The following is an 18,287-nucleotide window of genomic DNA, read 5'->3' on the forward strand; positions in this document are numbered from 1 at the left end:
TCCATTCCCATCAGCAAATGTAGGATGATTCTAATTTTTCCATGAACTTGCCAACACTCATTATTTTCTGGGTTTTTAAAAGTGATGAATGGATTCCTTTATCAGAGAGCTTAACACTGTAAGACATAAAATATAGCACAGATAGAAGGAAAAAAGAGAATGAAGAAAAGGACCTCAAAATTTGTGAGTAACAGTGGACCCAGATACCAAGGGCAATTGGAGCTAACAGCTGAAGGTTATCATCATCGGCTTCACAATTTTCTTAGGGTTGATTCAGAATGTACTAATTTAATTTAGCTCTCCAAGGCAAGAGCACTATTTTTAATCCTTTGGATCCAGTCAATATATGTTCCAATGGTAACTGGTATACAGCCAAAGGTAAGAATTTGTTGAAAGAATTAATATAGAAATGAATGTAGGAATGAAAGAGTCAGCAGTTTTTAACTCAGTCCAAGAATAATTATAATAAATTTACAGAAATGGTTTATTACCCAAGGATACATTATAATGTTCCTCATCCACCATTACTAGAAGTGCCAGAATTATCTTCTTAGCACTCAGTTTCACAACTATCCACAAAGACAATATAAGAGCAAGGTTCTAATCTATTACTCAAAAACAAGACCAACAACAAATAATACAACACAAAACTACACTAATACAATCTTTGAAACAAAATTTTATCTTAAATACCAGCTAATTAAATAATAAATTATCCAAACAAAAGATCACAAATGGCTGTGCTTTTAAAAATAGTTTATATAAAGGATCAACACAAACCAATAATTAAAATTATGTACAAACCAAAAATTTCTTTTGTGTTTTTTAATCTAGCTCCACGAAGCAAGAGACTCTCTGGCCCCAGAGGTCTATGGAAAAAAAGAAAATAAACAAAAGCATTGAATATATTACCAATTCAATTCAATTCTAAAATGTAATCTTCAATAGGAGGTATTTAAGTTACAGCTACAACACGGCCTAGGCCAACCATGATGTTAGGTACTGTAACAACAAACACCTGCTTTAGCATTTCAGTAACTTTAAGGTTAGTGGCTTAGAAATAAGATTATGCATGTAAATAAACCCCCAAAGCCACTAGTTTAAAAAATTTTAAACAAATATAACAAAACCATATGGTTAAGCAGTGCTTCAAGAATGCTTAGCAGAAGATAAAAGTTTTAAAGTTTTTGAGCAAAATTAATAAACAGTTTTGGAAGTAAGAGAATTAAGATGCAATGTAAACATACATTGTGGTATAACGTGTATAAATGCATGAGTTTGGCACAATTAAAATTACATGGATTACAAAACATGATGTAGACAGGACGTTAGTGCTTTCTGAGGGCAAGACTGCACAGCTCAACTTGACTACTTGCATTGTATACTTCTTGGAGCATGGGTCTTCTTGTTTGAAATTCTCTCCATGAAGGAGAAACATAACGACAAGGAATAACTAGAAAGGAAATTTATCTTCTTAGTGGTAGCCAAATGATAAGAGTTTGTATGGATAAGTTAAAAAGTCTTTATTTTGTTGATCTTTACAGTTTTCTGAAACATACAAACAGTTATGCAACCAAACAGAATATGAACCATTTATGAAGATACCTACAAACCCAAACATTTAAAATAAAATCACAAGCCAAGGAGGACCAGGTGTTTGGGACATGGTTAGTAAATATGGTTTTATTCCATACTCATATCATGGATATTCAAAAACTAACGTGGCAACTATTCAGGAGCTATAAAATGAGGGTTTTCCAAAAGTTCATGAAAAATGCATATTATGAAAAAAACTATGCACAGATGTAAATTTTTGCACCAAAATACACATGTTTAAATCCCATTTTTAAAAATCCCTTTGAAGCTCCTTCCTACTTGGTGTTGGTTTTAACAATCAGTACAGATTTCTGACTGTACTGATATACATTATTATACTGATATTACATTATATACATTGGTATATAAAATTGGGGTATAATCACTTTTTCTGATTAAAAGAACTTATTAGTTCATTTCTTCTGTAAAGGGCACAGTTCATTTCTTTAACTCTAGGAGCAAGAGTTACATAATTGCTATTTTTATTAACCACAATATTTTAAAGCAACTCAGACTACACACATATACATTTTTTATTTTTCACCATAAAAACAAAACCTCATAATTAATCAGCAGGGGTCCTACACAGGGGACAAAAACTCAATATTTATTGAACATGCTCCTGTGTTAATGCTCATTAAAAATGTGAATCAGTGTTGATGCATGATATTTTTGGTAGCTTGTCTGAAGGATTTCATTAAGAAATACCCAATTCTTTCTGTTAGTAACTTTTTTCATGCAGCCAGTATAAATCCAAAGTGCCTGGATTCTAAATTAGGCCTTACAGTCATGAATAACAATGCAATCCCCATACTGTATCAGCAAAGTTTTTACTGATCCAAATCCTTTCATTTAGGCACCTGAATATTGAGGAAACTGAACTGAAACAATCAACCAAGCAAATAGCCAGGCAGAAGACTCAGTGTCTGGACTGGCTCCTGACTACTCCAACTTGCGGGCCATGATTCTAAATGAAGAAGACCATGGTACTGATGCTTGTTCAATGACACATAAAACATTGTTCACATTCTCTTCCATAAGTGTCGGAGCATGAAAGGTGTAAGGGTATCAATAAAAGCAGCTATGCTTCCTTCTAAAGTTGACTCTCCAATATTATTAGGAAAAGCAAAACAAGCACACCATTTTACTAAATTATTTTAACATTATTTCATAGGATTTGTTTCATCCTTACTTGCTCTGCTACACATTAAGCAGCACATGTAATGTGGAAGGCTTTCAAATGAACCCTTTCCCATAGTATGCTTCTTATGTATCTGATCTCCTTATACCTTTTAATCCCTCCCCCAAAAGTTCTCACTTAAAAGTAATCAGATAACATGAATTTATTCTTACCTTACAATTTCTTCCATTTGTTGAGTTATTATCATTCGTCCCATGAATCTATCAAAGAATTCATCACATTATAAAAATATATGATGCTTTGCTTACGACATCAATGGGTAGAACATTCAGATAGTTTTAGCACTATTCTCATACAGGAGATAAAACTGACCTTTTGTATACATGAATGGCCTAATATTCATGTTATGAACTAGAAAGACAGTTTTTCAGTTTTAACAAATTTAATATTTTTGCCATCTCTACTCCAGCTACAAATGAAGAAATGGATGAAAAATTTTTCAAAATGACAATGGAAATGTTTGCTAGGATTTGGTTAAGAGTTTAAATGTTCCCCAAAGGTCTTTGTATTAGGGAGTTGTCCCCAAAGTCTTATGTTAATGATTAATGGAGTAATATTAAAGGGTAATGGATTAAGGGTGGAAACTTGACCTAATTATGGTGTCTAGGAGTGGGCCTAATTATGGTGTCTAGCAGTGGAAGTCCTTAGGTCATTGGGGCTTGCTTTCGGATGATGCTCTCTCTAGACTCTTGGTTCTACAAGGGAAGAGTGCTTCTTGGCTTACTATGTGATCCTTTCTCTACATGCATTTCACCCTTATCAGATGCCAGACTACTGGGGCCACCTGATCTTTGACTGTGAACTTCCAAAACTGTAAACCAAATAAGCCCCCTTCTTAAGAAGCTCCACTCATGTCTTTTAGTTAAAGCCATTAAAAGTTGACTATATGGGGCTGGCACTGTGCCATAGCGGGTTAAGCCTCCATCTGCAGTGCCGGCATGCCATGTAGATGGCAGTTTGAGTCCTGGCTGCTCCGTTTCTGATCCAGCTCCCTGCTAATGCATCTGGGAAAGCAGCAGAGGATGGCCCAAGTCCTTGGGCCCCTGCACCCACATGGGGAGACCCAGAAGAAGCTCTTGGCTCCCGGCTTTGGATTGGCCCAGCTCTGGCTGTTGTGGCCATCTGGGGAGTGAACTAGCAGACGGAAGACCTTTCTCTCTGTCTCTCCCTCTCTCTCTAACTCGGCCTTTCAAATAAATAAATAAATAAATAAATAAATAAATATTTTTTAAAAAGTTGACCATACAAATTTTTTAAAATATTTATTTGTTTATCTGAAAGGCAGAGTTACACAGGAGGGAAAAGGCAGAGAGAGAGAGGGGTCTTCCACCTGCTGGTTTACTCTGCAATTGGCCATAATGGCCAAAGCTGGGCCAATACGAAACCAGGGGCCAGGAGCTTCCTCCGGGTCTCCCATTCAGGCACAGGGGCCCAAGGACTTGGGCCATTCCACTGCTTTCCAAGGCTATAGCAGAGAGCTGGATGGGAAGTGGAGCAGCTGGGTCTCAAACTGGTGCCCATATGGGATGCTGGCGCTTCAGGCCAGGGTGTTAACCCGCTGCGCCACAGCGCCGGCCCCAAAAAAGTTGACCATACAATGTTATATATTATTACTATTACTAGTTTGGCCATCATGAGAATTTATCATTGCGATATAAAGAAATTTACATTGTCTAGTTAACAATGAATGTTCACGTATTTCATTACAGTTTGCTGAAGAAAGCCTCCTGTGATTTAGAATTAGATTATAATTTGGAATCAGATCATATTTTGACCTATTCATTCATTCAACAATTATTCACTGAGCAACTACTATGGATGAGTTAATTGGTAGGGACAAGGTGGTAAGTAACAACCTTTCAAAACGTTGTTAGCTTTCCAGTTATATTTTAATTGTTTTAAGAGATTTATTTATTTGAAAGGTAGAATGATAGAGGGAGAGACACAGAGTAAGAGACTTTCCATCTGCTGGTTCACGCCCCAAATGGCCATGACAGTTAGGGCTGGGCCAGGTTGAAGCCAGGAGCCAGGAACTCCATCCAGGTCTCCCATGTGTGTGGCAGGGCCCAGGTACTTGGGCCATCTTCCACTGCCTTCCCAGGTACAGTAGCAGGGAGCTGGATCAGAAGCAGAATAGCTGGGTCTCAAACCAGCACTCTGCTATGGGATGATGGCACTGCAGACAGCAGCTTTACCCACTGTGTCTCAACAATGGCTCTAAAATATTTTAATTTTTGATTGCCTGAAATCTAGAGCGAGTGGCCTGTTATCATAATGAATTTTCCATTCAATATCTGCTTAGTGAATATACAATATAAATTTTCACATACTCTTAAGTAATAATTTGGAATTCTATCATTCATTCAACAATGTTTATGTACCTGGTGCTGCTTTAGGTACTTCAGTAGATAAAGTGAACTGTATACACACACATCTTGCTAATACATATCATAAAGAAGTAATTAAATACAAGGAAAATTTAAGTGCATAAAATTAAGCACATAAAGATGTTTGTTTCCTCAACTGTCAACAAATACACAGCAAGGCCTGCTATATGCCAGATGCCATTCTAGGTGCTTCAGGTACATCAGTGAACAAACCACACAAAGCTGCTTTCCTTGGAGTTTACATTCTAGTGAGAGAGAGGTAATAGCAATGAACATAACAAATAACTAAACTATACAGTATATTAGAACGTAGTATGTGTTATGAGAAAAGAGAATAGGTAAGAAGGAGCAGGCCACCTAAGTATTCAGGCCTCACTGAGGAGGAGATTTTAACAAAGATTTGAAGGTGGTAAGTGTTACACAAGGACTAGCTAATGAGAAGGTGGGGAGGCGTACGCATATCTAAGGAGAAGCAGGGAAGCCAGTATAGCTGGAGTATGAACAAGAGGGAGGAGGACAGGAAATCGGTCAGAGGAGAGTCTGGGGACCAGGGGAGGTCAGGAAGGTCTTACAGATGGTGATAAGGATGTGGGCTCTGCCTCTCAGTGACGTGGAGAGCCACTGCAGGGTTTGATCAGAGGACAGACCTGACTCACATGTAACAAGAATCACTGTGGCTGCTTCTGTGAGAACGAACTGCAAGGGAGAGAAGGGTAAAAGTGGAAAAACCAGCAAGCGGGCCTTTGAGAGCAGTGATTCAGGCAAGAGATGGTATTGGCATAGATGGAATTGGTGAAAGAGTCAGATTTTGGATGAATTCAGAAGGTAAACTACAGAATGTTCTGAGGAATTAGGGTAGATGTGAAAAGAGGTAAAGAAAGATGAGCAGAGAGATGGGAGGAGTCACGGTTGACCCCGGGTTTTTGGCTTGACCCAACTGGAAGGCCAGATTATCAGTGACCAAGATAGAAAGACTGTTGGCAGAAAAAGTTTGGGAGGGATCAATAATTTCTTACCCTGACTCTTTTGAGATTTCTACTAAATTTCCAGGCAGAATTATGGAACAGGCAGTTGGATGTAAGAGTGTAAAGTGTGGGAAGGAAGTGTGGATGCAGAGATAAATCTGGAAGTGATCAGTATGTAGGTGGCCTTTAAAGTCATCAGATTGGATGAGATCACTCAGGGAATAAGTGCAGACAGTGAAGGGTACAGGCAGGGAAGGGAAGAGGCCCCCCTGACACGCTCTGACACCGAGAGTTCAGGGGGAACAGGAGACATCAGTAGGATACACTGAGGAGGGACAAGAGAGGGTGGAGACCAGGAAATCAAGTACACAAACTGTATCAAATGGAGGAGGGAAGCAAAGAACTATCCAACTGATTTGTCATAAGGCACCATGTCATATGTATAATATAAAAACAACAGTTGGGTATTAAGAGTTTAATTTGGTTCTAGTACCTTCACTTGGATTATTACATAGCCATCAAATACAATCATTAAGAACACTAGTAAGATGGAAAACACCTTTTTTTTAAAATACTTTTTTGAACTATAAAACCAATTTATATTTTGCAAGAAGTATTAGAAAATATGAAAAAGTAGCTATTTTAAAAGCATCTGAAATCTCGCCATCAGCAAATAACCATTAATGTTATGATAGATAACTTCTCCAGGTTTTTCTGCCTCTATCTTGCTATCTAACTACTCAGCTACTGGGTCATACACAAACACATTATTTTTACATAACTGGGATAATATGAAATCTATATCTTTGGATCTAATTTTATTTGACGTATTTCGATATGTAGCTATGTCATGAAATTCTCTTAAAATTTTTTTTTGCTTCATTTTATTTGAGAGGCAGATGAACAAAGAGCTCCCATCTGTAGGTTCATTGCCCAAATGCCCACAATAGCCAGGGCTGGCCAGACCAATGCTGGGAGCTAGAAACTCACTCCAGGTCTTCCACAGGATAGCAGGGATCTAACCACTTAAGTTATCACCTGCTGCTTCCCAGTGTAACACCAGCAGAAACTGGAATCAGGAGTGAAGCCAAGACCTGAACCCAGGCAGTCTGACAAAGGTTTCCCAAGTGGTGTCTTTTTTTTAGTTTGTTTTTTGCTTTTTTGTTTGTTTTTGACAGGCAGAGTGTACAGTGAGAGAGAGAGAGAGAGAGAGAAAGGTCTTCCTTTGCCGTTGGTTCACCTCCCAGTGGCCACTGCGGCTGGCATGCTGTGGCCGGTGCACCACACTGATCCGAAGGCAGGAGCCAGGTGCTTCTCCTGGTCTCCCATGAGGGTGCAGGGCCCAAGGACCTGGGCCATCCTCCACCGCACTCCCGGGCCACAGCAGAGAGCTGGAATGGAAGAGGAGCAACTGGGACAGAATCCAGTGCCCCGACTGGAACTAGAACCGGTATGCCGGTGCCACAGGCAGAGGATTAGCCTAGTGAGCCACAGTGCCAGCCCAAGTGGTGTCTTAACAGCTAGAACAAACACCTGCCCCTAAAAACATCATTTTTAATATTCCCATATATCCTTAAGCATTCTCCTACTTGAACATTTAATATGCTTTCAGAATTTCATTTATATAGAGTAAATAAAATGAAAAATAGAAATTTATATAAATATTTCTTTTAACTCCTATGAATTCTTCAAAGGTAGAAACTATTCTTATTCATTTTATCTATCATGTACCTCATGAGCACATACATGCTTGATAATAATTTGTAGAATTGGGCGGGCGCTGTGACGTAGCGGGTAAAGCAGCTGCCTGTAGTGCTGGCATCCCATAGGGCGCCAGTTTGAGTTGTGGCTGCTCCTCTTCCGATCCAGCTCTCTGCTATGGCCTGGGAAAGCAGTAGAAAATGGTCCAAATCCTTGGTCCCCTGCACCCACATGGGAGACCCATAGGAAGATTCAGGCTACTAGTTTCAGACTGGTGCAGCTCCAGCCATTGTAGCCATCTGGGGAGTGAACCACTGGATGAAAGACCTCTCTCTCTGCCTCTGCCTCTCTGTAACTCTACCTTTCAAATAAATAAATAAATCTTAAAAAAAAAAAAAAAACCTAGTAAAATAAATGAATAAGCAAAAACAGCAATCAAAATCTTTTTGCAGTATTATTGAGTTATTTTTCTATTATAAAAAACATGCTTTGGGAGTAGCTGTCTGCACAACGGTTAAGATGCCATTTGAAACTCTGAATCCAGCATCAGAGTGCCTAGGTTTGAGTTCTGGATCTTCTGCCAGTTTGTTTCCTGCTGGGCAGCAGCAGGAGATGACTCAAGTGCTTTAGCCCCTGCCACCCTCCTGGCTTTAGCTTGGCCCAGACTCAGCTACTGGGAGCATTTAGCGAATGAATCTGTGGATGAAGATCTTTCTCTGCCTCTTCCTCTGCTTTTCAAATACACAAATGAATTTTAAAAATACCTTGTTTAATGATTATATTACATTTATATTTTAAATAACATATACATTGTTATAAAGTGGAATTATCTGCTAAATTTGAAAAGTATTTTTACTTTCTCCCCATTTTCTAAGATAAGTTGAAAACCATAGACCAAAGTACTAGTCATATTTGATCTCACATTAATCTATGCTTGCTTAATTCTGCATCATTTTGAAGTCTCATAACTTTTTTTTAAAAGATTTATTTATTTATTTGAAAGTCCGAGTTACACAGAGAGAGGAGATGCAGAGAGAGGGAGAGAGAGAGAGAGAAAGAGAGAGAGAGAGGTCTTCCATCTGATGGTTCATTCCCCAACTGGCCACAATGGCCAGAGCTGCGCCCATCCGAAGCCAGGAGATTCTTCCAGGTCTCCCACATGGGTGCAGGGGTCCAAGGACTTGGGCCATCTTCTACTGCTTTCCCAGGCCATAGCAGAGCTGGATCTGAAGTGGAGTAGCCAGGTCTCGAACGGGTACCCATATGGGATGCCGGCGCTTCAAGCCAGGGCATTAACCCACTGCGCCCCAGCGCCGGCCCCTGAAGTCTCATAACTTTTAAAAATTCACCATTACTGAGATAATAATAGCAATAAACACATCTTAAGGTGCTTAATTCTTCACAGTTAAGAGAATCTTGTAGTTTAAAAGTGTTTAAAGCATTTAAAAAATTATAGTTAACTGGAAAACTTTATACTTACAAAATTTACTTTTAAATATGTACATTTAAACATTTAACTTTGATGAAATGGAAGATTTTACAACATCACATGGAGAAAATCCCCATTACAAAGGTGTGGATCCAAAATAGATGTGCAGAGATTTGAAAAAGCCAATGACTAAAGATAAGAGCTTGAAATATTTCAACTAACAAGAAGCTGAAGGTGATTTTTATAATCCGGTTATAATTTACAGTTTACTATCAATTATTGAGTAAAAATGAGTTTAGTTTCCCATCCATTTCATAATCCAAGATGACTTACACTACAGTAGTATTTAGTAAACTATAATGTTAAAAGAAGTTAGTTCTTCTGTTTCTTTCCCTGTTTTCAGAAACAAGATCTATAAAAATCTAACAAACGGGGGCAGCACTGTGGCATAGCGGGCTAAGCCTCCATCTACGGCGCTGGCATCCCATATGGGCACTGGTTAGTGTCCCAGCTGTTCTTCTTCCACTCCAGTCCTGTGCTTATGGCCTAGGAAAGTGTGGAAGATGGTCCAGTTGCTTGGGCCACTGCACCCATGTGGGTGACTGGAAGAAACTCCTGGCTACTGGCTTTGGATTGTTCCTAGCTCTGGCCATTTCAGCCATTTGGGGAGTGAACTAGTGGATAGATTTCTCTCTGTCCCTCCCTCTGTCTGTAACTCTACCTCTCAAATAAAGAAAGTTTTAACAAATAAAGAAAACATTAGGAGGTGGGTGTTCAGTGCATCAGTTGCATCTCATATGTGTGCCTGGTTTTGAGGCCTGGCTCTGATTCTAGCTTCCAGCTAATGACCACCATGGGAGGTAGCAGGTGATGGCTCAATATTTGGGTCCCTGACATTCACACAGGAGATGCAGAGTGAGTTTTGGGTTCCTGGCATTGATTTGGCCCAGCCAGAGCTGTTGTGGACATTTGCAGAGTGAACTAGCAGACAGGAAAGTTCTATGTGTCTACTTTTTTAAAAATTAAAGAAAAAATTTATTTTGTATTTCCTGTAATGGACAGTAAATAAAATGAATAAGATTAGTTTCTGCCCTTAAGTAACTCATAGCTATTAAAGATAATATTTAAATAAAGTTTTTAAAATTTTATTATGGGCCAGGTTGAAGCCAGGAGCCAGAAGCTTCATCAAGGTCTCCCACATAGGTGCAGGGGCCCAAGTACTTGTGTCATCTTCTGCTGCTTTCTCAGGGGCGTTAGCAGGGAGCTAGATTGGAAGTAGAGCATTAGGGGACTTGAACCAGTGTCCATATGGGATATCAGCATTGCAGGAGGTGGCTTAATTCATTACACCACAGTGCCAGCCCCAGAGGGAATGAGCTTACTTCTATTATAACTACTGTTATAAACATACTAGTTCATAAGGAAATAGAAGGTAATGGGAAGGACCTTGTGAATAATAGCATCCTTTTGAATTAATATCTTTTGCTTAGAATTCTGGAAAATTCTGTGGTTAATTTTTTTCCCCCTAAGATGCACTTTCCTTGACTTTCCCACAAATAATGCCTCCAATTAGCTAAAGGTTTCATTTTATGATTATGGTTATAAAGCCAAGTTTGTAAACTGGACTTAAAATGAGTATGTTGAATGATCACACCATACCTGTACAGGTCTGCTTCTGGTTGCTGGCATTCTATCACAGCCACTAGGGTGTCCAAATTGGCAACTGTTTGTAACACTGCTGTTTCTGGAACTGCCACATGCGTCTGCAGGGAAAAAGGATTAAACTGAAAAGTTTCAGGATCTGACTGGGTCCTTAGTTAGCAAAACAGGAGAAAGAAGGATGTAAAATAAAGGAGCATGATTTGGCCTTTCCTGTCTAGAGAGGCCACTTGCATATGAAATAACTATATGTATAGTCACTAGTGCTCAAAGGTTATCATAAGCAATTTCATCAGAAAAACGTGAATTTTCACCCTTGACTGTACTCTGACAAAATTTCAAGCTGTTGGTTATTGTTTAAAAGCACCAAAAATATTATTAGACTGTATTTTTCCTAAAAATGCTTTCAGTTTTTAACTTGAACTGACTAAACCATGTAAGACTACCCTTGAAATAAATCAATATTAGTTGCTTTTTAAAAACTTCATGTATTTTTAAATTTCAGTAATTAAAAAGATTTTTCCTTTATCAGGTCAAACTTTATTATTGAAAGCAAAGAAAAATAAGACCATAGCCATATACATCTCACTATATTTTGTTTACCAAGACCAATAATGAAAAATGGACATGGAACAAACCTTCAGGTTAGTTTCTCCATCCAAACTAGCAGTTGTAACGTGACATGAACCATCAAGTCTATCTGAGGACAGAAGCACCAAGTCTGCAGGGAAAATTTCATCTTTGGCTATTCGAACAATATCACCTACCTATGAAGAATATGAGGAAAAGTGAATATACACATTTTAAAAGGCAGGGACTTAGTTGTATTTGGTTCTAAGTAAATGGCCTCTAGGAGGAAAGCAGGCTTTGAACTAAAATATAATCAAGATTAGAATTATGTGCTACCAAAATATAATGGATTTCTAATTTACCAGATGCATACCCGAATATTTTTTGATCTAGTTTTTACAAGGCCACCACTTCGAACAACATAAACAGGAGCTCCATTTACTTCATTATCTGAGTTATGTCTCAACCAATCTTCATACCCCTGTAAATATCCAAAGAATAAAAAATGTATTTTCAGCATAATTTGAAAATATTTTTATCAAATGAGAAAAAATTTAAAATTGGCAAACATTTCATTCACTAGAATTATATTTGGATATTTTGACACATATACTCATAAGTATTGGACATTCATTCCTACTAGAAACGCTCTTGCTTTTTATTATACACATGTTCCTGGTTTTCACAGGATCGTTCCAGTTACTTCTCACTTTCCTTATAGGAGGCTCCATCTGTGCAACATTAGGACATTTCCTCAAAATTTACTCTCCACTAGGAGATTTCTTTCTCTCCTGTCTTCAAATTATATAAATATTCTGGCAATTCTGAAATTTATATCTTCATTCATCTCCTCTGAACTCCAAACCTGAATACTTAACTACATTATTAGTATCTCCATTTGAATGTCTTATGAATATCCTGAACAAACTCAAAACTAAATTAATAATATTATTCTCAAAGTCTGCTGCATTTCTAATGTCTCTCATTTTCACAAATGGCATGATTTTCACCAAGGTACTCATGCTAGAAAGCTAGGAAGTCAATTTTGACTTCTACCTTTTCCTAACAGCATTCAATCACTAAATTAAATTGTGTCTATGTGTAAATGAAAAGACATAAATTCAGAGGATTATTATAGATAATAAACAGAAAAAAAAAGAGAACAGATTTTGAAATGGAGACAGAGTTCCATCATTTCTTAAACAACAGACCATTTGCATTAATTGTAACTACAGGTTGAATATCCCTATTTTGAAACTCTGAAATCAGAAATGCTTAAAATCCAGAACTTTTTGAGCACTGACATGCCACAAGTGGAAAATTCCATATCTGATCTCATGTGAACCTTTCTTTTATGAACAAAATCATGAAAAATAATACATAAAATTACTTTCAGTCTATGTCAATGAGGTGTATATGAAATATAAATCAGCTTTGTGTTTAGACTTGGGATCCTACCCTGAAGATAACTTATTATGTACATGTAAATATTACAAAGTTCCTCTCAGCAAAAGTCCAAAATCTCAAATACTTCTCATCCCAAGCATTCTGGCTAAAGAATATTAAAATTCTAGTACTTTAAAAAAATATGGTAAGCTATAAGGATCAATGTTAAAATGAGAAACACATATAACCATTTCACAAAAAAAAAAAAATCTTTTGGTTAAATGTTAAGGAGTGGTGATTTCCTTTTAAGTGAAAATGCAAATCAGTATTTTTGGATTTGGTCTTACCTTTCTACTTCATAGATTTTTAAGCTTCTAGAGAGTTAAGACTATTTTACTAGAGCACTGTATCTTCCATTGCAGAACTGGAGAAATGACTTAGTATGTGCATATGCTTGGGAAAAGTTAAAAATAAGTAACTGACCACCTCACTTATATATTAAAGTGTAAATAACTATTTTGATAAAAGTACAAAGGGCAAAGATGGCCTAAAGGGGGATAAGAGAAGAAAGGAAGGTTGGAATTCGAATGAAAATGACAGTTAAACTAATAAGCAAGTATTTATTATACAGAACAGGCAGTGACACATGATTTCAAGAACAAAGGCTTAGGGAAGGAAATCAGAAGGCGGCATAGTAGTCAGAAAAGGCCAAAGTTTTAAGTTTCCGAATTAAATGAGTGATTGACCTGTACAATTATTTGGTGGAAGAACTCCCCAGGAAGCAAGCCTTGAGATAGGAGCACACTCACTTCTGAGTATAAGGAGAAGACTTTGGCTGCAGCACAGCAAATAAAAGGAAGAACGGTAGGGAGTGCAGTGAAAGAAGGAACAGGGACTAGAGTGTGTAAGTCCTTCCAGATCACTAAAAAGACTTTTGTTTTGGTCTAAGTGTGATGGGAAGCTACTGCACAGCTTTAAGGTGGGAGGGTAGTTATGATCTGACTTTAAGAGATCTGGCTGCTGTGTGAAAACCGTAGGAGGGAAAGTGCCAGAACTACTGGGAGAGGAATGCAAATGTCCAGGGAAGGGAAAATGATGGCTTGGATTAAGAGGTCGATCTTGAAGACAGGAATAAAAAAGCCAAAGGATAATGCTGCCAGAGCTGCTGGTGGTGGATGGCAGTGCCATTTAATAAACCGAAGGTTAAGAGGGTAGTATAGTTGTAGAGGAAACAAAACCAAGAGTTCTGTTTGAAATTCTTCTAAGATATCCAAGCGGCAATGTTGTGCAAACAGTGTTTGGAGTTCAGAGAAGTTTCAGGACAGGCAAACATTTGAGAACCATTAACAAACAGATGACACTTTCAGCCACTGGACTAGATGAAGTCACCTAAAAAGTATGTACGTACAAGAGACACAAATCTATTACCTTGAGGAAATGACATCTGCAAAATCAAGTAAATACGTGACAGTATGGGGAGACTTGGATGCTTACTAACTTACACATGAAGTCCTGTCTCCAGCAGGACAGTGGAAAAAGGAAAGGCAGATTTAGTGAGAGCTGTGGCATAATATTCTGACATACCAGATGTATGACATAATCGCTAACCTGCAAGCTCCTTTTAGTCTTCTTATATAAGTGTTAAAGAACATACTTCATCTCAGATCTGTAAAAATTTTGTCAATTTTATGCTGATATTAATTTATACCTTATCCCTATATTTTTAAAATGGAAATTAACCACTATTACTTAAGAAATTTCAGTCACCACTCTCTCAGGTGGAAGAGCTCATTCTATATTAACTCAGACCCTGTCAAGATATGATAAGTGGTAACCAAAGTGACAACACATTTCTATGAATTTAATTCTTATTCAGTATGTTTATCCAATAATCTTGTTTTTCTACACTCAGACCTTAATGTCAATTTTATTTCCCCCAGAGTACCACTTTAATAATCAACTTCAACAGAAAAACATGTAAAACATAGGAAAGCTCTACAGAATTTTCTCCCTGAATCAATTCATCATTTATTGCATCATTAAAAAAACCACAAGTTAGACTTAGAATCCAGGCTCTTGTTTCTGTAGCCCAACAAATTTTAGATAAACTTCTCCATCAGATCATAATTTAAGGATGTCCTTAAACCAAACATATAATTAAATATAAATTAACTCTACCTCATTGTACATGAGGGTATCTTAAAAAGCGCATGAAAAAATGTACTATGAAAAAATTATGCATGTATTTAAGATCTTTTTTGCACCAAAATAAACTCATCTTTTAATTCCATTTTTCACACATTTTGAAGTCCCCTTACATAACTCCTGTTTTTGAATGCTTTAGGCATTAGCAAAGAAACAATATATTTTAACAACTGTAGTCATTTCACAAGTGACCAGGTACTGAAACACAACATAGCAGTTAAGTTTAATTTTACCATACATAAAACAAATTTGCTGCTTTCTTATGGAAATACTTTTCACAGCAATAAACGTGACTTTGGAGTGGAAATACAGTTTTTAACAACTTCAGAGTGACTTTGGGGAAAACAACAGAAAATATTCCCATACCTGTTTTATAGCAGTTACTGTTATCACAAAGAATAATGGAAGTCCACTGGTAATTGGACTGGTAGGTGTATCAATCATAAGCTATTAAAAAAATGCAGATTATTATTTTTTATATTGTTTTCATCACACTATCAACATCTAAACTCTCACACTGTTGTATGGTCAGTATAGTTTAGCTCACAATTTCTTTTTTTGCTTGTTTGTTTGTTTTTGACAGGCAGAGTGGACAGTGAGAGAGACAGAGAGGAATGTCTTCCTTTTGCTGTTGGTTCACCCTCCAATGGCCGCTGTGGCTGGTGCACTGCGACCGGCACACCGCGCTGATCCGAAGCCAGGAGCCAGGTGCTTCCTCCTGGTCTCCCATGTGGGTACAGGCCCAAGCACTTGGGCCATCCTCCACTGCACTCCCGAGCCACAGAAGAGAGCTGGCCTGGAAGAGGGGCAACCGGGACAGAAGCCGGTGCCCCGACTGGGACTAGAACCTGGTGTGCCAGCACTGCAAGGCGGAGGATTAGCCCGTTGAGCTGCGGCGCCGGCCGTGCTCACAATTTCTTAACTTCACTTTGTTAGCTATTACATGGGATTGGTAAAATACTTATATCTATTGCACACTCACTGTATTGCCAGAGAGGACTCAGTCACTTTTTTCTTAACACACAGGTTGATTCTTCCTCAATATTCATCTACAAGCAGCACTACAGCCACTTGTAGATGCACATTTCACTGCACAGCCTGATAAATGCTGAAAAGCCTGTCAGCAACTATTTTTTAAAAGATTTATTTATTTATTTGAAAGGCAGAATTACAAAGAGGCAGCAGTGGGGGGGTCCTTCCATCCACTGGTTTACTCTCCAAATGGCCACAACCCCTGAAGCTGGGCTGATCCGAAGCCAGAAGCCAGGAGCTCCTTCCTGGTCTCCCACATGGGTGTGGGGGCCTAAGGACTTGGGCCATCTTCCACTCCTTTCCCAGGCCATAGCAGAGAGCTGGATCAGAAGCGGAGCAGTCGGGACTCAAACAGGCGCCCAAATGGGATGCCGGCATTTCAGACAGTGGCTTTACCCGCTACACCACAGCACTGGCCCCCTGTCAGCAAATTTTATGCTGGGATTCAAAATAAACTCAATAATAAAAAAGAGACCTAGGGATGGGACTGTGAAAGGGGCTTTTTCTCTAAGTGATGTTTTCTTACACTGTAGCAGAGCCAGAGGGGGATAGAGCTAGGAAAACGATGCTGCGATTATTTTCTAAATCACAAAATTGAGGTTTCAGTAAATCATGGAAGAAGTAAAATAAATATGTAATAAATGATACATATTTCAGGAGATATTTATATGTTTACCCTGAACACCATAAAATATATAAATATATTGAAACATTACATGATATCCCACAAATTCGCATAATTTAAATATACCAGTTAAAAATAAAAATTAAGTAATACATTTGCAGCAAATACCTAGGGGTAGATCCTAGACGTAATGAATTATTAATGTTTCTTTACTCTGAATAGGCTGATCAATTTGTTGTATTTCATAGACACTTTAAATTTCTGGTCTTGGGGCTAGCACTGTGATGAAGCAGGTGAAGGTGTTGCCTGCAGCGCCAGCCTCCCATATGTGCACCAGTTCGAGTCCCAGCTGCTCCACTTCTGATCCAGCTCTCCACTATGGCCTGGGAAAGCAGTAGAAGATGGCCCAAGTCCTTGGGCTCCTGCACCCGCGTGGGAGACCCAGACAAAGCTCCTGGCTCCTGGCTTCGGATTGGTCCAGCTCTGGCCGTGGCAGCCATTTGGGGAGTGAACGAAAGGATGGAAGACCTTTATTTTTGTCTTTCCCTCTTTCTGTCTATAACTCTGCCTGTCAAATAAATAAATCCATCTTTTAAAAAAAATTCTGGTCTTACCTACTGATTTCACAAAAGTATACCTTTTTAAAGGAAAATGAAAATCAATAGTTTAGAAATATTTATTTATCTGAGAAAGGGGCAAAGACAAGAGAGCTCTCATCTGATGGTTCACTCCCCAAATGCCTGTAACTGCCAGAACTGGGCCAGGCAGAAGCCAGGATGCAGGAACTAAATCCAAGTCTCTCACGAGTGGTAGGGATCCAATTACGTGCGCTATCACCGCGGCAGGTAAAGCCGCTGCCTACGGTATAAGCATCCATATGGGTGCGTGTTTGAGTCCTGGCTGCTCTACTTCCCATCCAAGTTTCAGCTAATGTGCCTGGGAAAGCAGAAGAAGGTCCAATTGCTTGAGCCCTTGCACCCATGTGGGAGACCCAGAAGAAGCTCCTGGCTTCAAATCATCTCAGCTCCAGCCGTCTCCGGCCATTAGGAGAGTAAACCAGAGGACAGAAGACCTCTCTCTCTCTGTCTCCCTCGCCCCCTATAACATTGCCTTTCAAATAAATAAGTATTTTTTTTTTTAAAAATTTCATTTATACTCAAGTTTTACGGGCTGTTCTCTTGATACACATATATAGTATACACCAAACAATCTGAAAATTAGGAAACTGTCAAATAGACTGTAATGAACAGAGTTAAGCTTAGAAAATGATCTCCTAAATAAAGGTTCTAACCTTATGGGGATGCTTAAAAGTTGAAATAAACAAATTAAAACCTATAGAAAAATTTACTTTGTACCATGGTGATTCCATAGGTAGATATGTGCAGAAAACATGAAGGAAAGAAGCCAAAATATTTATATCATGAGACAAAGCATCTGAAAGATGATGAGTCATATTTGTGGCTTACACGTATTAGCATTAAAGCCTAACAGTGATGAAATGAACTATAATTAATCTTTAATATGCAGAGGT

At 38.4% G+C, this 18,287-nt stretch overlaps 1 protein-coding gene across 3 annotated transcripts in view; it reads right to left on the reverse strand.

Annotated features, from left to right (window-relative positions):
* The window catches only part of ATP11B (ATPase phospholipid transporting 11B (putative)), a 120,105-nt gene that overhangs the window by 70,041 nt on the left and 31,777 nt on the right, over positions 1 to 18,287 (reverse strand). For all 3 annotated transcript variants that reach the window (XM_062211353.1, XM_062211339.1, XM_062211346.1), the window contains exons 4-9: positions 15,466 to 15,546; positions 11,882 to 11,989; positions 11,577 to 11,705; positions 10,939 to 11,042; positions 2,950 to 2,997; positions 805 to 869 (exon numbers count right to left, since the gene is read on the reverse strand). In XM_062211353.1, coding sequence (XP_062067337.1) covers positions 805 to 869; positions 2,950 to 2,997; positions 10,939 to 11,042; positions 11,577 to 11,705; positions 11,882 to 11,989; positions 15,466 to 15,546 — 535 coding nt within the window. The remainder of the gene's footprint in view (positions 1 to 804; positions 870 to 2,949; positions 2,998 to 10,938; positions 11,043 to 11,576; positions 11,706 to 11,881; positions 11,990 to 15,465; positions 15,547 to 18,287) is intronic.

This window comes from Lepus europaeus, chromosome 2 (assembly GCF_033115175.1).
Source record: "Lepus europaeus isolate LE1 chromosome 2, mLepTim1.pri, whole genome shotgun sequence".
NCBI classification, from domain to species: Eukaryota; Metazoa; Chordata; class Mammalia; order Lagomorpha; family Leporidae; genus Lepus; species Lepus europaeus.